The 14729-nt window shown below is 54.0% G+C and overlaps 6 protein-coding genes across 6 annotated transcripts; 2 read left to right on the top strand and 4 right to left on the bottom strand.

Moving 5' to 3' along the window:
* Nucleotides 1-344: 344 nt before the first annotated feature.
* On the top strand, nucleotides 345-1450 carry PODANS_4_2240 (uncharacterized protein; the record flags this gene model as incomplete). Its single annotated transcript, XM_001903815.1, has 2 exons — nucleotides 345-458; nucleotides 524-1450. 2 exons carry the CDS (start codon nucleotides 345-347, stop codon nucleotides 1448-1450), a joined length of 1041 nt encoding a protein of 346 aa, XP_001903850.1.
* On the bottom strand, nucleotides 1144-3878 carry PODANS_4_2250 (uncharacterized protein; the record flags this gene model as incomplete). Its single annotated transcript, XM_001903816.1, has 4 exons — nucleotides 1144-2266; nucleotides 2347-3319; nucleotides 3451-3689; nucleotides 3748-3878. 4 exons carry the CDS (start codon nucleotides 3876-3878, stop codon nucleotides 1144-1146), a joined length of 2466 nt encoding a protein of 821 aa, XP_001903851.1.
* A 579-nt stretch (nucleotides 3879-4457) lies between these two features.
* On the bottom strand, nucleotides 4458-5858 carry PODANS_4_2260 (uncharacterized protein; the record flags this gene model as incomplete). The annotated part of the gene is made up of 1 exon (XM_001903817.1): nucleotides 4458-5858. One exon carries the CDS (start codon nucleotides 5856-5858, stop codon nucleotides 4458-4460), a length of 1401 nt encoding a protein of 466 aa, XP_001903852.1.
* A 1266-nt stretch (nucleotides 5859-7124) lies between these two features.
* On the bottom strand, nucleotides 7125-7814 carry PODANS_4_2270 (uncharacterized protein; the record flags this gene model as incomplete). The annotated part of the gene is made up of 1 exon (XM_001903818.1): nucleotides 7125-7814. The coding sequence occupies one exon, from the start codon at nucleotides 7812-7814 to the stop codon at nucleotides 7125-7127; it is 690 nt and encodes a 229-aa protein (XP_001903853.1).
* A 3324-nt stretch (nucleotides 7815-11138) lies between these two features.
* On the bottom strand, nucleotides 11139-12479 carry PODANS_4_2280 (uncharacterized protein; the record flags this gene model as incomplete). The annotated part of the gene is made up of 1 exon (XM_001903819.1): nucleotides 11139-12479. The coding sequence occupies one exon, from the start codon at nucleotides 12477-12479 to the stop codon at nucleotides 11139-11141; it is 1341 nt and encodes a 446-aa protein (XP_001903854.1).
* A 968-nt stretch (nucleotides 12480-13447) lies between these two features.
* Nucleotides 13448-14455, top strand: PODANS_4_2290 (uncharacterized protein; the record flags this gene model as incomplete). The annotated part of the gene is made up of 1 exon (XM_001903820.1): nucleotides 13448-14455. One exon carries the CDS (start codon nucleotides 13448-13450, stop codon nucleotides 14453-14455), a length of 1008 nt encoding a protein of 335 aa, XP_001903855.1.
* Between the last annotated feature and the right edge of the window lie 274 nt (nucleotides 14456-14729).

The raw sequence follows: 14729 nt of genomic DNA on the forward strand, positions 1-14729 counted from the left end.
ATGAGGAGGGGGGGGTTGGGGACGGGGCCGAGGGTGGGGTTGGTTGGGTTGGTTACCGAGTAGGGAGGGGGAGTGATAAAGGGGATCATGGTGGGTGATGAGGTTTTGGGTTGGTTTTGGTTTTGTAAAGGGGGTCTTGTAGCAGGTTGGGGTTGGGGTGGAGAGGTTAATCTCCCGTCGTTTGTTGGAACTAGCTCTCAACAGAAGGAAGCTCCGGTCAAATATCACACCATTTTTGCTCTTGACGAGAATCTGTGGTCCTGATCAGGCATGACGTCGGTCCTACGAAAGATTGATCGTGCGCAACAAGACCCCTTTTCCATCCTCAGTCCCTGTCAGAGGTCATGGTGAGGTCACCCGCCGGTGTCATCACCAACCAATGGAAGTGCCCAAAACAAGCCCCAGAGAAACATCTCGTCCACCCAACCTCTTGCGAGTTTGATGACTACCTACCTGTTTGTTAGCAATGCCCCCCGAAACCACCAGCCCGTCCACCCGGATCGCCATCGTCGGCGCCGGCTAGGTCGGCGGCGCGGTCGCCTACGCGCTCATCCTGGTCGATGTCAAGGTAGACCTTCGAGACGCCCAGGTCCGCGACCTCTCCGACGTCGCCTACGCCACCGGCGCCGGCATGCGTGTCCGTGTAGCTACGCACCACGAGGCAGGGCAGTGCGACATTGTGATGATCACTGCAGGGTCGAGATATGGGTTTGGTAAGGAAACATTCCAAACCAAAAAAAAAAAGAACCAACCCGGTTTGTGTTCCTTTGTTAAACAAATCATAGGCGAAACCAGCATCCAGCATATGCACCGCAACGCCTCGGCGATCCGGAACGTGGTCAAGGCCATGACGCCCTTCCGTTCAGACGCCATCGTCCTCGTCGTCTCCAACCCGGTCGATCTCCTCACCTCGATTGCTCAAGAGCTTGCCGGGCTGCCCAAGTTCCAGGTCTTTGGCTCCGGGACGTTCCTCGAGTCGGTCCGGATCCGGGGTTTGCTGGCGGAAAAGGCCGGGGTGGCCGCCAGCTCGATCCAGCTGTTTGTTTTGGGCGTTCATGGCGACGGTCAGGTGGTTGCTTGGTCGTCGGCGACCATCAACGGCATCCCCCTCGACAAGGTGCTCTCGCCCGACACGTCTGGACATCAGGAGCTTGCAAAAGAGTGTAAAGAGAGAGCCGAGACCATCTTCACGACCAAGGGGGCCACGCCGTTTGGGACTGGGTCTGTTGTGGCGAGTATCTGCGCTTCGATCCTCTTCGACAAGAGGGAGGTAAGACCCGTTAGCCATTTCCAGCCGGAATTCGATTGCTGTTTCAGCCTGCCGGTGGTTCTGGGGAGGAAGGGGATCATGAAGACGATTGAGATGCCGCTGGGGAGTGACGAGAATGCCGCCATTGCTAGGTCTGCGCACCGGCTGAAGAGCACGATAGAGCTTACGGATAAGAAGTGAGGAGATGAGCTGTATATACATGTTTTACATACATACCTACGCAAGGAATGCTCAGGGCTTTCACTATCAACTACATGTCTCTTAACAGCAAGAAAGCTGTCAGGAATCACCGAAATGGAATCAATCCCAGCCTGGACCAAAAACCTCGCAAACTCTGGGTGATCACTCGGCGCCTGCTCACAAATGCCCACCTTTGACCCCCTCTCCCTCGCCACCCGGATCACCCTCGCAATCATCCACTTGACCGCCTCATCCTGCTCATCAAACAAATCAGCCAACAACCCCGAGTCCCTGTCCACCCCCAAAGTCAACTGCGTCAAGTCATTCGACCCGATGGAAAACCCGTCAAAATGCTCCGTGAACCTCTCGGCCAAGATAACATTCGACGGTATCTCGCACATGACATAAACCTTCAGCCCTCCCTCCCCGCACCGCAGCCCATTCTCCGCCATGACATCCAGCACCTTCTTCGCCTCGTCCACCGTCCGGCAGAACGGCACCATCACCACCGCGTTGGTGAACCCCATCACCTCGCGCAGCTGCTTGATGGCCCGGCACTCGAGCGCGAAACCGTCGCGGTAGCGCGGGGAGTAGTCCCTCGACGCGCCGCGGAAGCCAAGCATGGGGTTTTCTCCCAAAGGCTCAAACTCAGCGCCGCCGATCAGGCCCGCGTACACGTTTGTCTTGAAATCGCTGAGCCGGATGATGGTCGGTCTGGGGAAAAAAGTCGCGCAGAGGCCGCCAGGCCGTGGGCGAGCTTGTCGACAAAGTAATCCGGTTTGTGGGGGTACCCAACCGTCAGCTTGACGATTTGGCCTTGGACCTTCTCGTCCTTGAGCCTGTCAAAATGTACCAGCGCCATGGGGTGGACCTCTATGGCGTTGGAGACGACAAACTCCATCCTTGCCAGGCCGATGCCGTCGGCGGGGAGGCGCCACCAGCGGTATGCCGCGGAGGGGTTGGCAAGATTGGGTATGATGTTTGTCCGGACGGGCGGGAGGTCGGTGAGGTCGACTGTTGTGGTGGTGATGTCGGAAACGCCCTCGTAGACAAAACCGACGTCGCCTTCGGCGCACGAGACGGTGACTTCCTGGTCGGTGTGCAGCACGTAGGTGGCGTCGCCTGTGCCCACCACGGCCGGGACGCCAAGCTCGCGGCTGACGATGGCGGCGTGGGAGGTGCGGCCGCCGTGGTCTGTGATGATGGCTGCCGCGCGCTTCATGATGGGCACCCAGTCTGGGTCGGTTGCCACCGTCACCAGGATGGAGCCGTCGATGAACCTGTCGATGTCTTTGGCGTCTTCGATGAGACAGAGGTGGCCTGCCACCGCGGCATCACCGATCGACAGACCCGTGGCTAGAGCACGCCCCTTCTTTTTGACACTGTACGTTTTGAGGACGGCAGGGTCCTGACGGGAGTGCACCGTCTCGGGTCGGGCCTGGACGATGAACAGCTCGCCTGTGATGCCATCCTTGGCCCATTCCATGTCCATCCCACAGCCGTAGTGCTTCTCAATGGTGCAAGCCAAGCGTGCCAGCGCGAGAATCTCGTCGTCGGTGAGAACAAACGCCGCGCGCTCGGCTTTGGAGGTGGGAACATTGCGAGTGGGCTGGTGGCGACTCCGTCCAAGGACCATCTTGGTCGCCTTGCCGCCTAGCTTCTTCTGGATGATGGGGACCAGACCGGTGTCGTTCACAAGCGGCTTGAAGACTTGATACTCGTCCGGGTTTACGGTTCCTTGCACAATCTTCTCCCCAAGACCCCAGGCCGCGTTGATGAGCACGACTTTGTCGAACCCGCTCTCCGTGTCGATGGAAAACATGACGCCAGAACCACCGGCATCCGAGCGGACCATTTGCTGCACACCGACTGAGAGGGCAATGCTGGTGTGGTCAAATCCCTTGGTCTGGTGGTAGCTAATGGCTCAGTCGGTAAACAGCGTGGCACAGCATCGGCGACAGGCGTCCAGAAGTCGGTCTTCGCCAGTAATGTTCAAGTACGACTCCAGCTGGCCGGCAAAGCTAGCGTCAGGAAGATCCTCAGCCGTCGCGCTGGACCGGACGGCAACAGGCAGGTTATCAATCCGAGCCTCGGCCGAGAGCTTCTTGTAGGCGGTGGTGATGGCGGCCGCCGCATCAGCCGGCCACTCGCCGCGGATGAACAATCGACGGACTGCCCAGCCCGTCTCGGCAAGGGTCTCGCGCCCGGCCTGCCATTCCGCCAACAAACTACCAATTTTCTCTCGGATCCCGTTAGCGTCAACGTACTGCCAGTAGGCGTGAGAGGTGGTCGCAAACCCAGGCGGCACGGGAATGCCCTGGCTTGCGAGACGGCTGATCATCTCGCCCAAGGACGAGATTTTCCCGCCGACCAGCGCGACATCACCGCGTGCCAGATGTTTAAAGTCACAAACCAAGGCGGTAGACATCTTCAAGGATGTTGACGATGGCCGGATACAGCCGTACCGCAAGATGAGAGTCGGCGGGAGGTGACGAGATCGTCTTAGCATATGCTTCATGAGAGAAAGCTTTGGTAGAGAGTTCTAGACCTTACAAGCCACTCATTACTCGGACCATTTGGGGGGTGCAGAGGAGGAGGAGAGGTGTCCAGCTCACTCGCTGTGTCCATCCACAATACCTCCGTTGTCATGACTCCGCGATGGAGTGATCATCCGGTCGTCGCACCGGCGTAAAGAAGAGCCATGTTCAGGATGACGTTAGCGGTTCGTATCCAGGGGTCAATGCTACGGGACACAGTATGAGGCTTACCCATTGAACGGTCTACCTTTACTAAAAGTACCTAGGTACACAATCACCCGTCCCTGTTTATGCTGAACAAGACTCGGTCTCCCAACTTTGCAAAAGCAATGAAGCGGGCCATGGAGAATATGTTGAGATAAATTAATTACTAAAAAGGAGAGGTATATAAGAACAAAAACAATAATTGCAACACTGCCTGGCAGCAGTGTCCATCCACACTGTCGACACATTCACCGTGTTTCAATATCTTAACCAGACTGGTACATACCCACAGCATACACATGAGGGTTCAGCTGGGTAAGGTTGTAAGGAGTAACATAAAGATCCAAGTCTGTCAAGACCAAAAATATGGTACCGTTGACAGCCGGATCACCAGCAAACGTCTCCATGTTGGGCTGCACAGTCCAGGCGGTGTTGTTCTGGATCTCCTCCAGGGGAGTGTAAGTGACGTTGAGCTGACTGACCCAAGCGGCAAAGACAGGCGGGTTGGCACTCGTGCTTGTGATGTAGCTGTTGTTGGGGCCGACAGGGAAACCAGGCTCGTCCCACTGGAGGAAGACCTGACGGCCTGGGTAGGAGAGAGGGTTGGTGCGGTTGTTGGTGATGCCAGGGGAGCAGTTCACGCCCTCCTCAGTGCTGTTGATGCAGTCCTCGTCCTCCTCAATGTCGGCAGTGCTGAGGGTGTTGGTGTAGCCGCCAGTGGTCTCATTCCAGGCGTTGGAGCCATTGATGCGAGCGGGGTTGGGCTGGTTGAGGATGTGAAGGGCAGGGAAGTTCTGCCAGACCAGGCGGGTCTGGTTGGCGGGACAGGATGAGATGTAAGGCGCCAGCAAGGTCCAGGCCCAGGACTGGGGGATGCCGACCTGGAACCACTCGGGCATGGGGAACAAGCCCTCAAACTGGCGGAAGATCATCTGCTGACGGGCCTCGGTGGTGATGCTCTGAAGGAGCATCTGTCCCACATCATGAGCATTGAGGTGGTTGAGGAAGCCGTAGACACCAGCTTCGCCGTACCGGGTCAGCTTCTGGGAAAAGTCAATGTACTCGCGGACATTGGTGACTGGGTAGTTGTAGCTGCACTGGACTGGAGCAGAGGGGCCGAGCATGTTGCTGAGAAGAGTGGCATGGCCTACTTCTTGCTCAGCCATGAACTGGAGAAGGTAGCGGTCCTCAGCCTTCAGACCAGCCTCCTCGAACTCCTCTTCAGAAAAGGTCGCAAGGCCCCAGTGAAAGAGATCGAGCTCGATCCATTCTTGGTAGAGTGCCAGGGCAATGGACTCGTAGTCAAAGTCGGAGAGCACGCGATACACAGGGGCGGATCCGTTCGTTCCCACACCGCCGGAAGGCGTGTATGGTGCTGGGAGCGGAGCGTGCAGCTCGCCGTCACTTGGATAGTCAAACGCGTTCGGTCCAGGGGGCAAAGCTGGGATGGAGGGGGCAAGAACATCGGTGGTCTTGGCTCCAGTGGTGGTGGGTGGTGGCCCGGTGTATGGGCCGTGATCCGTAACATTGCTGTGTGGTCTGACGGGAGGAGTGAAGGCGGGTGTCGCGGTAAAAGTGGTGGTTGGCTCGGAGACGACAGGAACTGCCAAAGACCGGACAGTTAGAGAGAGCAGGGCAGTGCCCGCGGAGAGCTTGTAGGCGACCATGTTTGCGACCGACGGCTTGCCAGATGTGTGAGCAGTGTCTGATGTATCACAGCGTGGAGCAACACAGTGGTCAGGAGGGTGAATCTGATCTTATAACCTCCACGCGGCCCAAGCTGTCGGAGCCTTGAGCCGGAAATCAGGCCGTCGGTGTGTATGCCCTGCTCAGAGATTTCTAACCGTCCCATCATCGACTTGATCTTCCCATTCCGGTGTCCCCGCCCAATCCGGCGGAGATTTCCTGGAAAAGGAGAGGCTGTCCTTCAAAGACATTTGAGGTCATGACGCACGATCTGCAGGTAGTCGAAAATATGGACGGTATGTCGAAGTCGTCATCCCATTTTCTGTTCCGGCGATGCTACCCTGTGCAGGGGCAAACCCCGATCGGGGCGTCCTCTCATGGAGAAGGGGAATGGGGAGAGCGGGATGGAGCCGCATTCGCATCGATCTGTGGTTGCCGCCGTGGTTGAAAGTGGCCCAGAAGTGGCAGAGTTGAAGGGAAAAAGTGATGACATTATGATTGCGAGGAGAGCCCCACCAGGTGGCGCCAGATGTCTTGGCAGCTACCTTGGCCTGGACAACTGCCGGGGACCAAGCTCTAGGCTTTTGTTTTCCCTCAACAAGAGTCGAACAAGCACAACGAGGTAAAGATATCGTTGCACAAAGAGATCGCTCAATCGAGATTCCGGGCTAGACGACCGGAGGAATGCTTCCGCGGCCGGCGTGGCTGAACAGGGTTCACTTCTGTTGATCAACGATGGGTGGCTTGGCGCTGGCGATGATAAGATGGGCAAGATTGATAAGATTAGGCCACACAGCTTATCATGGCTACGTCCGCTGATTGGCCATGCCGACTTATAACCTCGTGCTTGCATTAAATGCAATGTCATGCGATGTTGACTGAATGTCCCTGAATCAGATATGTTGGATATGTATATTCAATCATCCGATGACAATGGTCATAAGTAGATCAATCATCAAGTCTTTGTACAATCACCAACTACAACCAAATACACATACCCCTTTCCTCAGCTTCACCTTTTTTTCCCCCATTCATTCAGCTCCCGCCTTCCTCTCCTTCTTCGCCCTCTCCTCCTTCCACTGCTCAAACAGTTCCCTCTCCCCCTTGAACTGCTCAAACAGCTCCTTCTCCATCTTCTCCCTCGCCCTCTTCCTCTTGAGCGCCTTGAGCCCCCACGCCCGCTCCACCGCGTCCAGAAAAGTATTCTTGAGCAGCTCTCCAAACTTCTTCACAAAGAACGTGAATCGTCATTTCGGCCTCTTCCCCTCATACCAAGGGTTGAAGTACACCGGCTCGAAATCATTCGCCGGATCAGGCAAGTGCTGCTCAAACCTCCCCGTGTAATTGAGGTACTCGGGCGCCTCATAGTCAAACAGCCAGTCGTTATTGCTCTTCTTGATATTCGTGCACTGCTCCCACTCGCTCCCCGTCATCCACCCGTTGTCGCACTCCCCGTCCTTGCACCGCCTGTCAAACCCGTACGTCTTCTTTCCCTTGCCGTCATACCACCAGCCCGTGTGGGACCCCTTGGCAATGCGTATTTGCCTCCAGGCCTCGTACATCTCGCGATGGTCACAGGTGAGCTCGCCGCCCTCCTTCTTGCGGTTACCCTCGCGGACGACGGCTTCGATCTCGTCTTCGAACTTGTCGCCCTTCTTGCGGTAGTTGCAGAGGTAGGCGACCGAGCTGCCGATGGTGCAGCGGATCTTACCGTAGATGGGCACGTTGCGGCGGGCGCAGATTTGGTCGTGGAGGCACTCGATGGCTTGGTGCATCTCGCAGTCTTCGATTTCATTGTACGAGCCCCAGATCTCGGGCCCGTTCAGGTCTTGTTTGTTGAAGGCGGGGAGGGGGGATACCGTCGCCGCGGGGGCGGCCGCGGCGGCGACAATGGTGGAGTAGCATGCTCCTGAGAGGAGCAGGGGGAGGAGATGCATGATTGATGCGTGGGCTCCTTGTGCTGATATAAAAGAGTGAAAAACAGCCGAGGACAAGAGAGAGGGGTGAGCACCCTGGGAACAGCTTCGTCTAGCTTGGTAAACGAGAGGAATGGTCTGGAGATCACGGCAGAACTTTTTGGGCGGAGGATGGGGTTCTTATCTGCGGTTTGAGGATGTTTTCGGACCTGCGAAGTGTTCCGTTAGAGTTGAGACAGACTCAGTGGGACCATTCGAGGATCTTGCCTGGATATCCAGTCAGGTGAAGCTGCAATCGATGCGGACTCCGGTCAACTGGGTCCATGACGAGGGACGACTGCTGGAAATGTTGTTCTTGCTGTGTTGTTGACATCATCCCCGGATCAAAACGGGGTCGAGTTTCGGAAGATGGAATTGAGTTTGGGACCAGACATAGCCACTGGCGTCGGAGAGAACCAAACATCTGGGAAGATCGGGTCGATTTTGATGTCTTGAGAAAAAGGTCTGCTGGCCCGATGCGGAGCTTGTTGAATGTCTGGAGAATCTGCCCTGGCCGGTTATTTTGCTGCTTTGAGATGGCAAAGACTCTGGTTAGACTTCCTTTCGGGCCGCATCCTCAAAGCCAATGGCGGAACTAAGACTCTTGGTATGAAGCCCCATTGAATTACGCATCCGCACACATCCGCACACATCCGCACACATCCGCACACAAGATGCCGACCCCCTCTTCGTTTCAAATACCAAATAAATCCTTGAAGTGCTCTTTACTCAAAACTACCCTGGGTCAACATCTGTAGACCGATGGTGAGGTGAAAGTTCACTTGCACTCTCTTCATCGCGTGTGGCCCCTTCCAGAATGTTCTCCAGTATTGCCCTGGCATCCTCCTCGGCTGGGCCGCAGTCATCGCCTTCCTCGTTGCCTGGCTTCAGAGACCCGCGCCTGTCACTCATCAACCACTCAGATGTCTCAATGCCAACACCACGCGGGTCCGGGCGATGTCATTGAGTTGCTGCCTGACAAAAGCACAGACAAAACGCACTCTCTCTGAAATCGGCGAGCGTGCACTGAGCGCCCTGATCCAAGTATAAAATAAATTCTCCTGTCAGAAACTTCCCTCTCCTTTCTTTTTCTACTCATGGTTCTTGGTCCCCATCACTTGAGCCTTGACCTCTCTAAGTGTCTTGGTAAGAGGCGAGAAACCTGGCGGTCTTTCACATACTTGGATATGTATCTTGGATAGTGTATGCGAGTGTGGGGGGCAGTTGGGTGGATCTTGGATGGGTGACTGAAGCTGTTGGTGGTGTAGTGTATCATAGCCAAGTTGTTGATATTTTTGGAACCTTCTCTCTCCCTTCTGGGAGACTTGCTCTTTTTTTTCACCGGAATCATTGCTTTGTGATGATCTGGGGAGGAAAGATTCGTGGCATGACTCTTTGGAGTGTTACCAAGCATTTTATGCAGCTATCTACCGGCTAAGCCCTAAGCCCTTTAAGTCCGCCGTACTCATCTTCTGATTCATCGTCACTAGTCTCAGGTGTGCTCCTGTATGATACCTCCTGACCGCCTCCAGCATCCTCCTTTACTTCAAACCCAGGCCCTACCTTTTCAAACTCGTGTTCCTGTGCATGTATGAGGTGCCGATTTGGATAGCCTTTGAAACAAAAGCAAAACTCCAGACCTGTTTTGTAATTGTATTGGTACCCGCGGATTGTCTATAGTATGAAGATCAATGTTAGAATAAATCGTGTAGACCATGAAGGAGTAAGGAGTAGTAAAATGTATGTGAGGTGCCAAGGCAGTAGCTCAGGTAACTTACGCACAGGCAACAGTCGTACACGCTTTCTCTTTCGAATCCCTTTTCACTGGCATGCTCCTCCCCTTCGAGTATTGGACCAAGATCTTCCTGGAGACCACTGCACAAGACCTGAATAACGTCACTTTGCACAACCCGAGAGAATCTAGCGATCTTTATGGGTGTCCATTTTTGATCGCCAAAAACACAACGACGGATTGGTTTGCGCCATGCTTCAGAAGTAGGCTGGTCACCTTGAGCTGATCTCCAGGTTCCCCTGGGTTCATATCGTCCAGCCAGGATTCTGTACCGCGGGCTGTCCCAGCAAAGAGGTAGTCCATGACCGTCCAGAGTCAGCTGGCCGTAACGAGCATCGATCTGGCCGTCCACGAAAGGAGTGCCATTTCTACAGACCGATGCACGGCCTGCCGTTGCTGCCCAACTCGTAGTACCGTTCGATCACGACCGTCCGTAGTCTCTGATGTCAGCCCCGGCTCGAAGAAGCGCTTGAATATTTTCAATACCTTCACAACCTGCGGCCATATGTATCGGTGAGCGACCCATGCTATTCCTCACGTCAGGTTTAGCTCCATTCTGTAGAAGGAGGTCTATAATACGACTCGGTGCGTTGTATGCGGCGGCAATGATGGTGTACCCAAATAAACCTCCTGGTGCGTTTGTCAGCACCGTGCTCAAGGAGGTAGTGCAAAATCTTGTCACTCGTTCCAGAATTGTAGCCTGGGTCATCAGACTCATACCCCAGACACACTGCCGATAGAGGCACACCGTACAGGACATCAGACGCTTAATTGACATTGGTCTTGTGTTCCACGAGAAGTTTCACCATATCAAAGTCAGATGTGGGACGGCAGGGCGCTATCAGAGGTGAACCATAATAGGGATGGGCCTTTATCGACCTGTGCTCCCCGCTTGAGGAGATACGTTGCCTTTTCGATGTCTCCCGCCTCAGACGCTCGCCCAAGAGGCGTAGCCATAGCCTGGTCATTAATCAGGTCAATATGAGCACCAGTGTTGACAAGTCGTTTGTATATGACCATGTCCGTTCTCATGACATGCTGAGGAGCCTAGCCGTCATTATCTGTAGTATCCAAGTCAATCTTAGTGGGAAACTTTAGCAGAGCACTTATAATCTCGATATCGTTATGGAATATAGCCATTATAAGCAGCGGCTTATAGTCGTTTAAGGGGCCCGTCCAGCCGAGGTTAGCTCCGTGTTCCGCCAGAGATCTAACTCCATAAACTATTCCGATTTTAACAGTAAAAGCTATCACTATCCAGCCTTTTAGATACCTATCTACAAGCTCTACAGTTTAATTAACTAATACACTATATTCCAGCAGTAAGTCCAAACTAGTATTATACCGGTTAGCCGTAGTTAATATTAGAGGCGTAAGCGGAACCTTTACTCGTAGGTTTGGGTCTACGCTATTTCCAGAAGGATACGGATAAATTCAGGGTGTTAGTTTTAAAAAGTACTATATAAGATCCTGTTTTTTTGATCGAGATTTAAGTAGTTGGTATTTGCGCTCTATTAAAGTGGAAGTTCCAAAGCACGAGGGTTGGAACCTTTTACTGTAACAAAATGATAAAGGGCAGGATCTCCATTCTTATCTATATACTGGACGTTGGCGTTGCGAGATAAGAGTGTATTAACGATTTCTGCCTGTGGGCCGCTGGTGTTATAGGCGGCACACATCAAAGCGGTCATCCCTGAAGAGGATATCTGGGAATCGACATTAGTGCCCTTTCCAACAAGTAGCCTCATGGTGTCGAGAAGGGTTGTTTTGTTGGTGGAAGAGCATGCAATGTTTATGATGATTGGGGTCTCATCATCTGGATTGTTTGGCTTTGCCCCAGCTTCAAGTAGTATTTGACAAAGATTTGTGTGACTCCAGGCTGCAGCGCAGAAAAGTGCGGATCCCTTTGGACTCGAGGAATTAGGATCGGCTCCATTCTGAAGCAATAGCTCTACGCATCTTTGATGCCCCTCGTAGGTTGCCGATGCTAGTGGAGACCATTCCCCTTTCTGGTGACCCATGTTTGGATCAGCTCCAGCATGCGGAAGCAGCTCGGCAACTTTGTGGTGTCCCCAGGTGCAAGCCTGGTATAAAGGGGTGCTACCCTCATTGCTGGTACCCTCGAGGTTAGGCTTTGCTGTTTCGATAAGCATTTTTATCATGTCGGCGTCTCCATTGCGTGCAGCAAGGTGCATTGCTGTATTGTCCTGGATGGTATTGTAGTTGATATTCGCACCATGTTGCAATGGAACCCTTGCGGCTTTCTTTTGCGAGTTCCAGACAGCCTGGTACAGCAACGAAATGGGCCTCGGTTCGGTCATCACCTGTGCTTCAGTTTCCACCGGACAGCCAAGGGTGAGCATCTTGTCCAGAAAGCGATCTAGACCAAGACAGGATGCCCTGCGCATTACGTCTGCTGGCCAGAGGCTACCGCAATCTGTGGAATACCTCGCAAGTATATGGTCCACGATCTCAATCAGCAATGTCTCGTTCCCAGAGGCTTCAGCGGCAGACAGGGTGTTGATCAGCACGTCGCTAGAAAGGTCGAATGTGTGCAGTATATCTCTTACCACATGACGATGGCCTTCATGTGCTCCTTCCAGCAACGCGGGGACTGCACCATTCTGGTCTGAAGGCTCCAGCACATCAATCATCCTATGACTAGCAAATAGAGTGAGCAGTGCTTTCGGTGGCTGAACGCTTCGTGTCACGGGGTTGGAATAAGCCCAATAGCCTCCGGTCAAAGTATTACCAATCTCTCTGCCAACAACCCTCTTGAGGACCGACTGTCGGGTCCGCAAACTGGAAACCTGCGCCAGATGATGAACCCACGCTCGTAGAGCATATGAGCACATGCTGCCATCCGTAGGGAGGTATCACTCTAGTTCTCTTGCTTGGCCCGCTTTTGGTGCCAGGAATTCCTGCACTTTTGGGAGACATAGGTGGTCGAGACAGGCCGTAGCAATTATTGGATGCGCAGACTTCCGGACTTTGTCCCAGAGGTAGCCTGAATCGTCACCGCCAATGGTCATCAGAACATCTCTTAGTCGTGGATGGGCCAGTTTCACCTCGTTGTGGTCGATTTCGAAGATCCCAGCAAGATTTGTTTCGAGGCTTCGTCTTGCTTCCTCTACACTTTCGAAGCCCGAAGAAAGATTATCCGAATCCAATTGCATTGCAGTTGAGAGCTCTGCGATTGTGAGAGGCCGGGCGGCGTAAAGAGTCCAGGTCAACAGAGCCTTCAAGAAATACTGGTCTGGAAAACGGTTGAACAACGTGTCCAGTAACACGAAAAGAGCTTTGTTGCTGTCAGGTTGAGCATGTGGTTCAAGGGAGTCAAACAGTGGCTGAGACGAGAAACTATTCGGCCGTCCCTCCTCGACCCTGGCCTGAGCCAGTATGATTTGTCGTATAAGGGGGTCCAGCCCGGCGGTTTACCGATATTGTCTTCAAATGCCAGTCTCTTGCCCGGTCTGAGCATCGGGGCATAGGCGCTAATTCCAGTTTTTGTCCATGAGTGTGAATCCATCATTAGAGGTAAATCCGAGATTGTGTGCGGGCAGGTTGATTCAGATAGATCCTGGCACAATATCACCAACTGACAAAGACGCCCCCGACGCGGTGCGCGGCGCTAACCCTACCACCTCATTGGACGATCACGGAGAACCAATCATAGGCATTTGGCCCCCAACTACTGCCTAAATTCCGTCGCACCCAATGAACAACGCACCGAAAACAAATCCTGCGACAACGAAGTGTTGCATACAAGACCCATTCGGCTGACCACCCCGACACCCAGCCTTTTCCTCTTCCCCACTTCACCATGGATAAGAAACAAACCTCACCGGAGCTCTCGCAAGCTGAGCTTCCGCCAGCCCAAGAAGAGCAGGATCCAGCAAATCCACCGTCACGAAAACGACAGCTAGACAGCGACGACGACGCCGAACCACGGACAAAGCGAGCGCGATTAACACGGCAGAACCTCGCACGCTTCAACAAGATGGGCAAGAAGCAGCCCTCGGACCCCTCGGACGATTCGGGATCGACGAAGACCATCTCCACAACGGCGTCTGGTTTCGCTATCCAGGCCCGAAAGAATGGTATTCTCGAACCACGACACTCCCAACCACCCACAAACCTCCAAGACCTCCACGAACGACACGCCCGGTCCCGCGAGTCAGCCTCGCCACCCGAGTCTGTGTACAAGCAGTACACCAAGAGGGCCGGGCAAGCCAGGAACGAAACAACCATGGTCATCGAGACCAGTAGGAGGCTGTTGAAGGAGTACGACGACGAGGGCTATGCGAGAGAATTTAACCAGGCATTTACGGGCTATCCAAAAAATGTCGGCTTCAATAATGGCTTATCTACTCCACAGCCCGACTTCGTGGAGGGACTCGAGATGGAGGAGTACCTCCCGTTCCCAGTCGACGAGTATATCGCCGGAGCCGTTCTTTATAAAGACGACCCAGGTTCCGTGACGCTGCCACATATAGCGGGAGAGTGGAAGGGCCCCGCGGGAGACATAAGAGAAGCAGAGCTGCAGAGCCGATATAACGGAGCAGCCCTGGTCCACGCAAGGAACCAAGCTCTTTCCTACATAAGAAAATCTGACCCTCCTGGTCACGCCGAAATTACGACATTCACTACGAACGGCAAGAACATTAATTTCTTTGCACACTATGCGGCTAAATCAGAAGACGGCACGCTCGAGTATCACCAGTTTCCTATTAAGTCGACGAGTTTAGTTAACTCTCATGGAGAACATAAGGAGGGCCGAAGGGACTCAGGAACGCCCAGGACTACGCCAGGGAACAGTCGTATGCTCTGAAGGACCAGTTGAAGGAGCACTACAAGCAGCGTAGTAGCGGCCTCCACCCTATCGCCGAAGTGGTGCCAACCTTGCCCGTACCGGGCACCGAACCACTGCACGTATACGACAACGAAGACGACTATAAAGTCGTCGAACACCAGCCTATTCACCAGCCGACGCCGCTTACGTCATCCAAGCACAAAATAAGCACGAAGCACTCTCACCATTCGCACCACTCGCACTCGACGCCGCACTCGTCGAAGGCTCCTTCATCCACACATAGTTCCACCGC

This window comes from Podospora anserina, chromosome 4 (assembly GCF_000226545.1).
Source record: "Podospora anserina S mat+ genomic DNA chromosome 4, supercontig 1".
In the NCBI taxonomy this organism is placed as follows: domain Eukaryota; kingdom Fungi; phylum Ascomycota; class Sordariomycetes; order Sordariales; family Podosporaceae; genus Podospora; species Podospora anserina.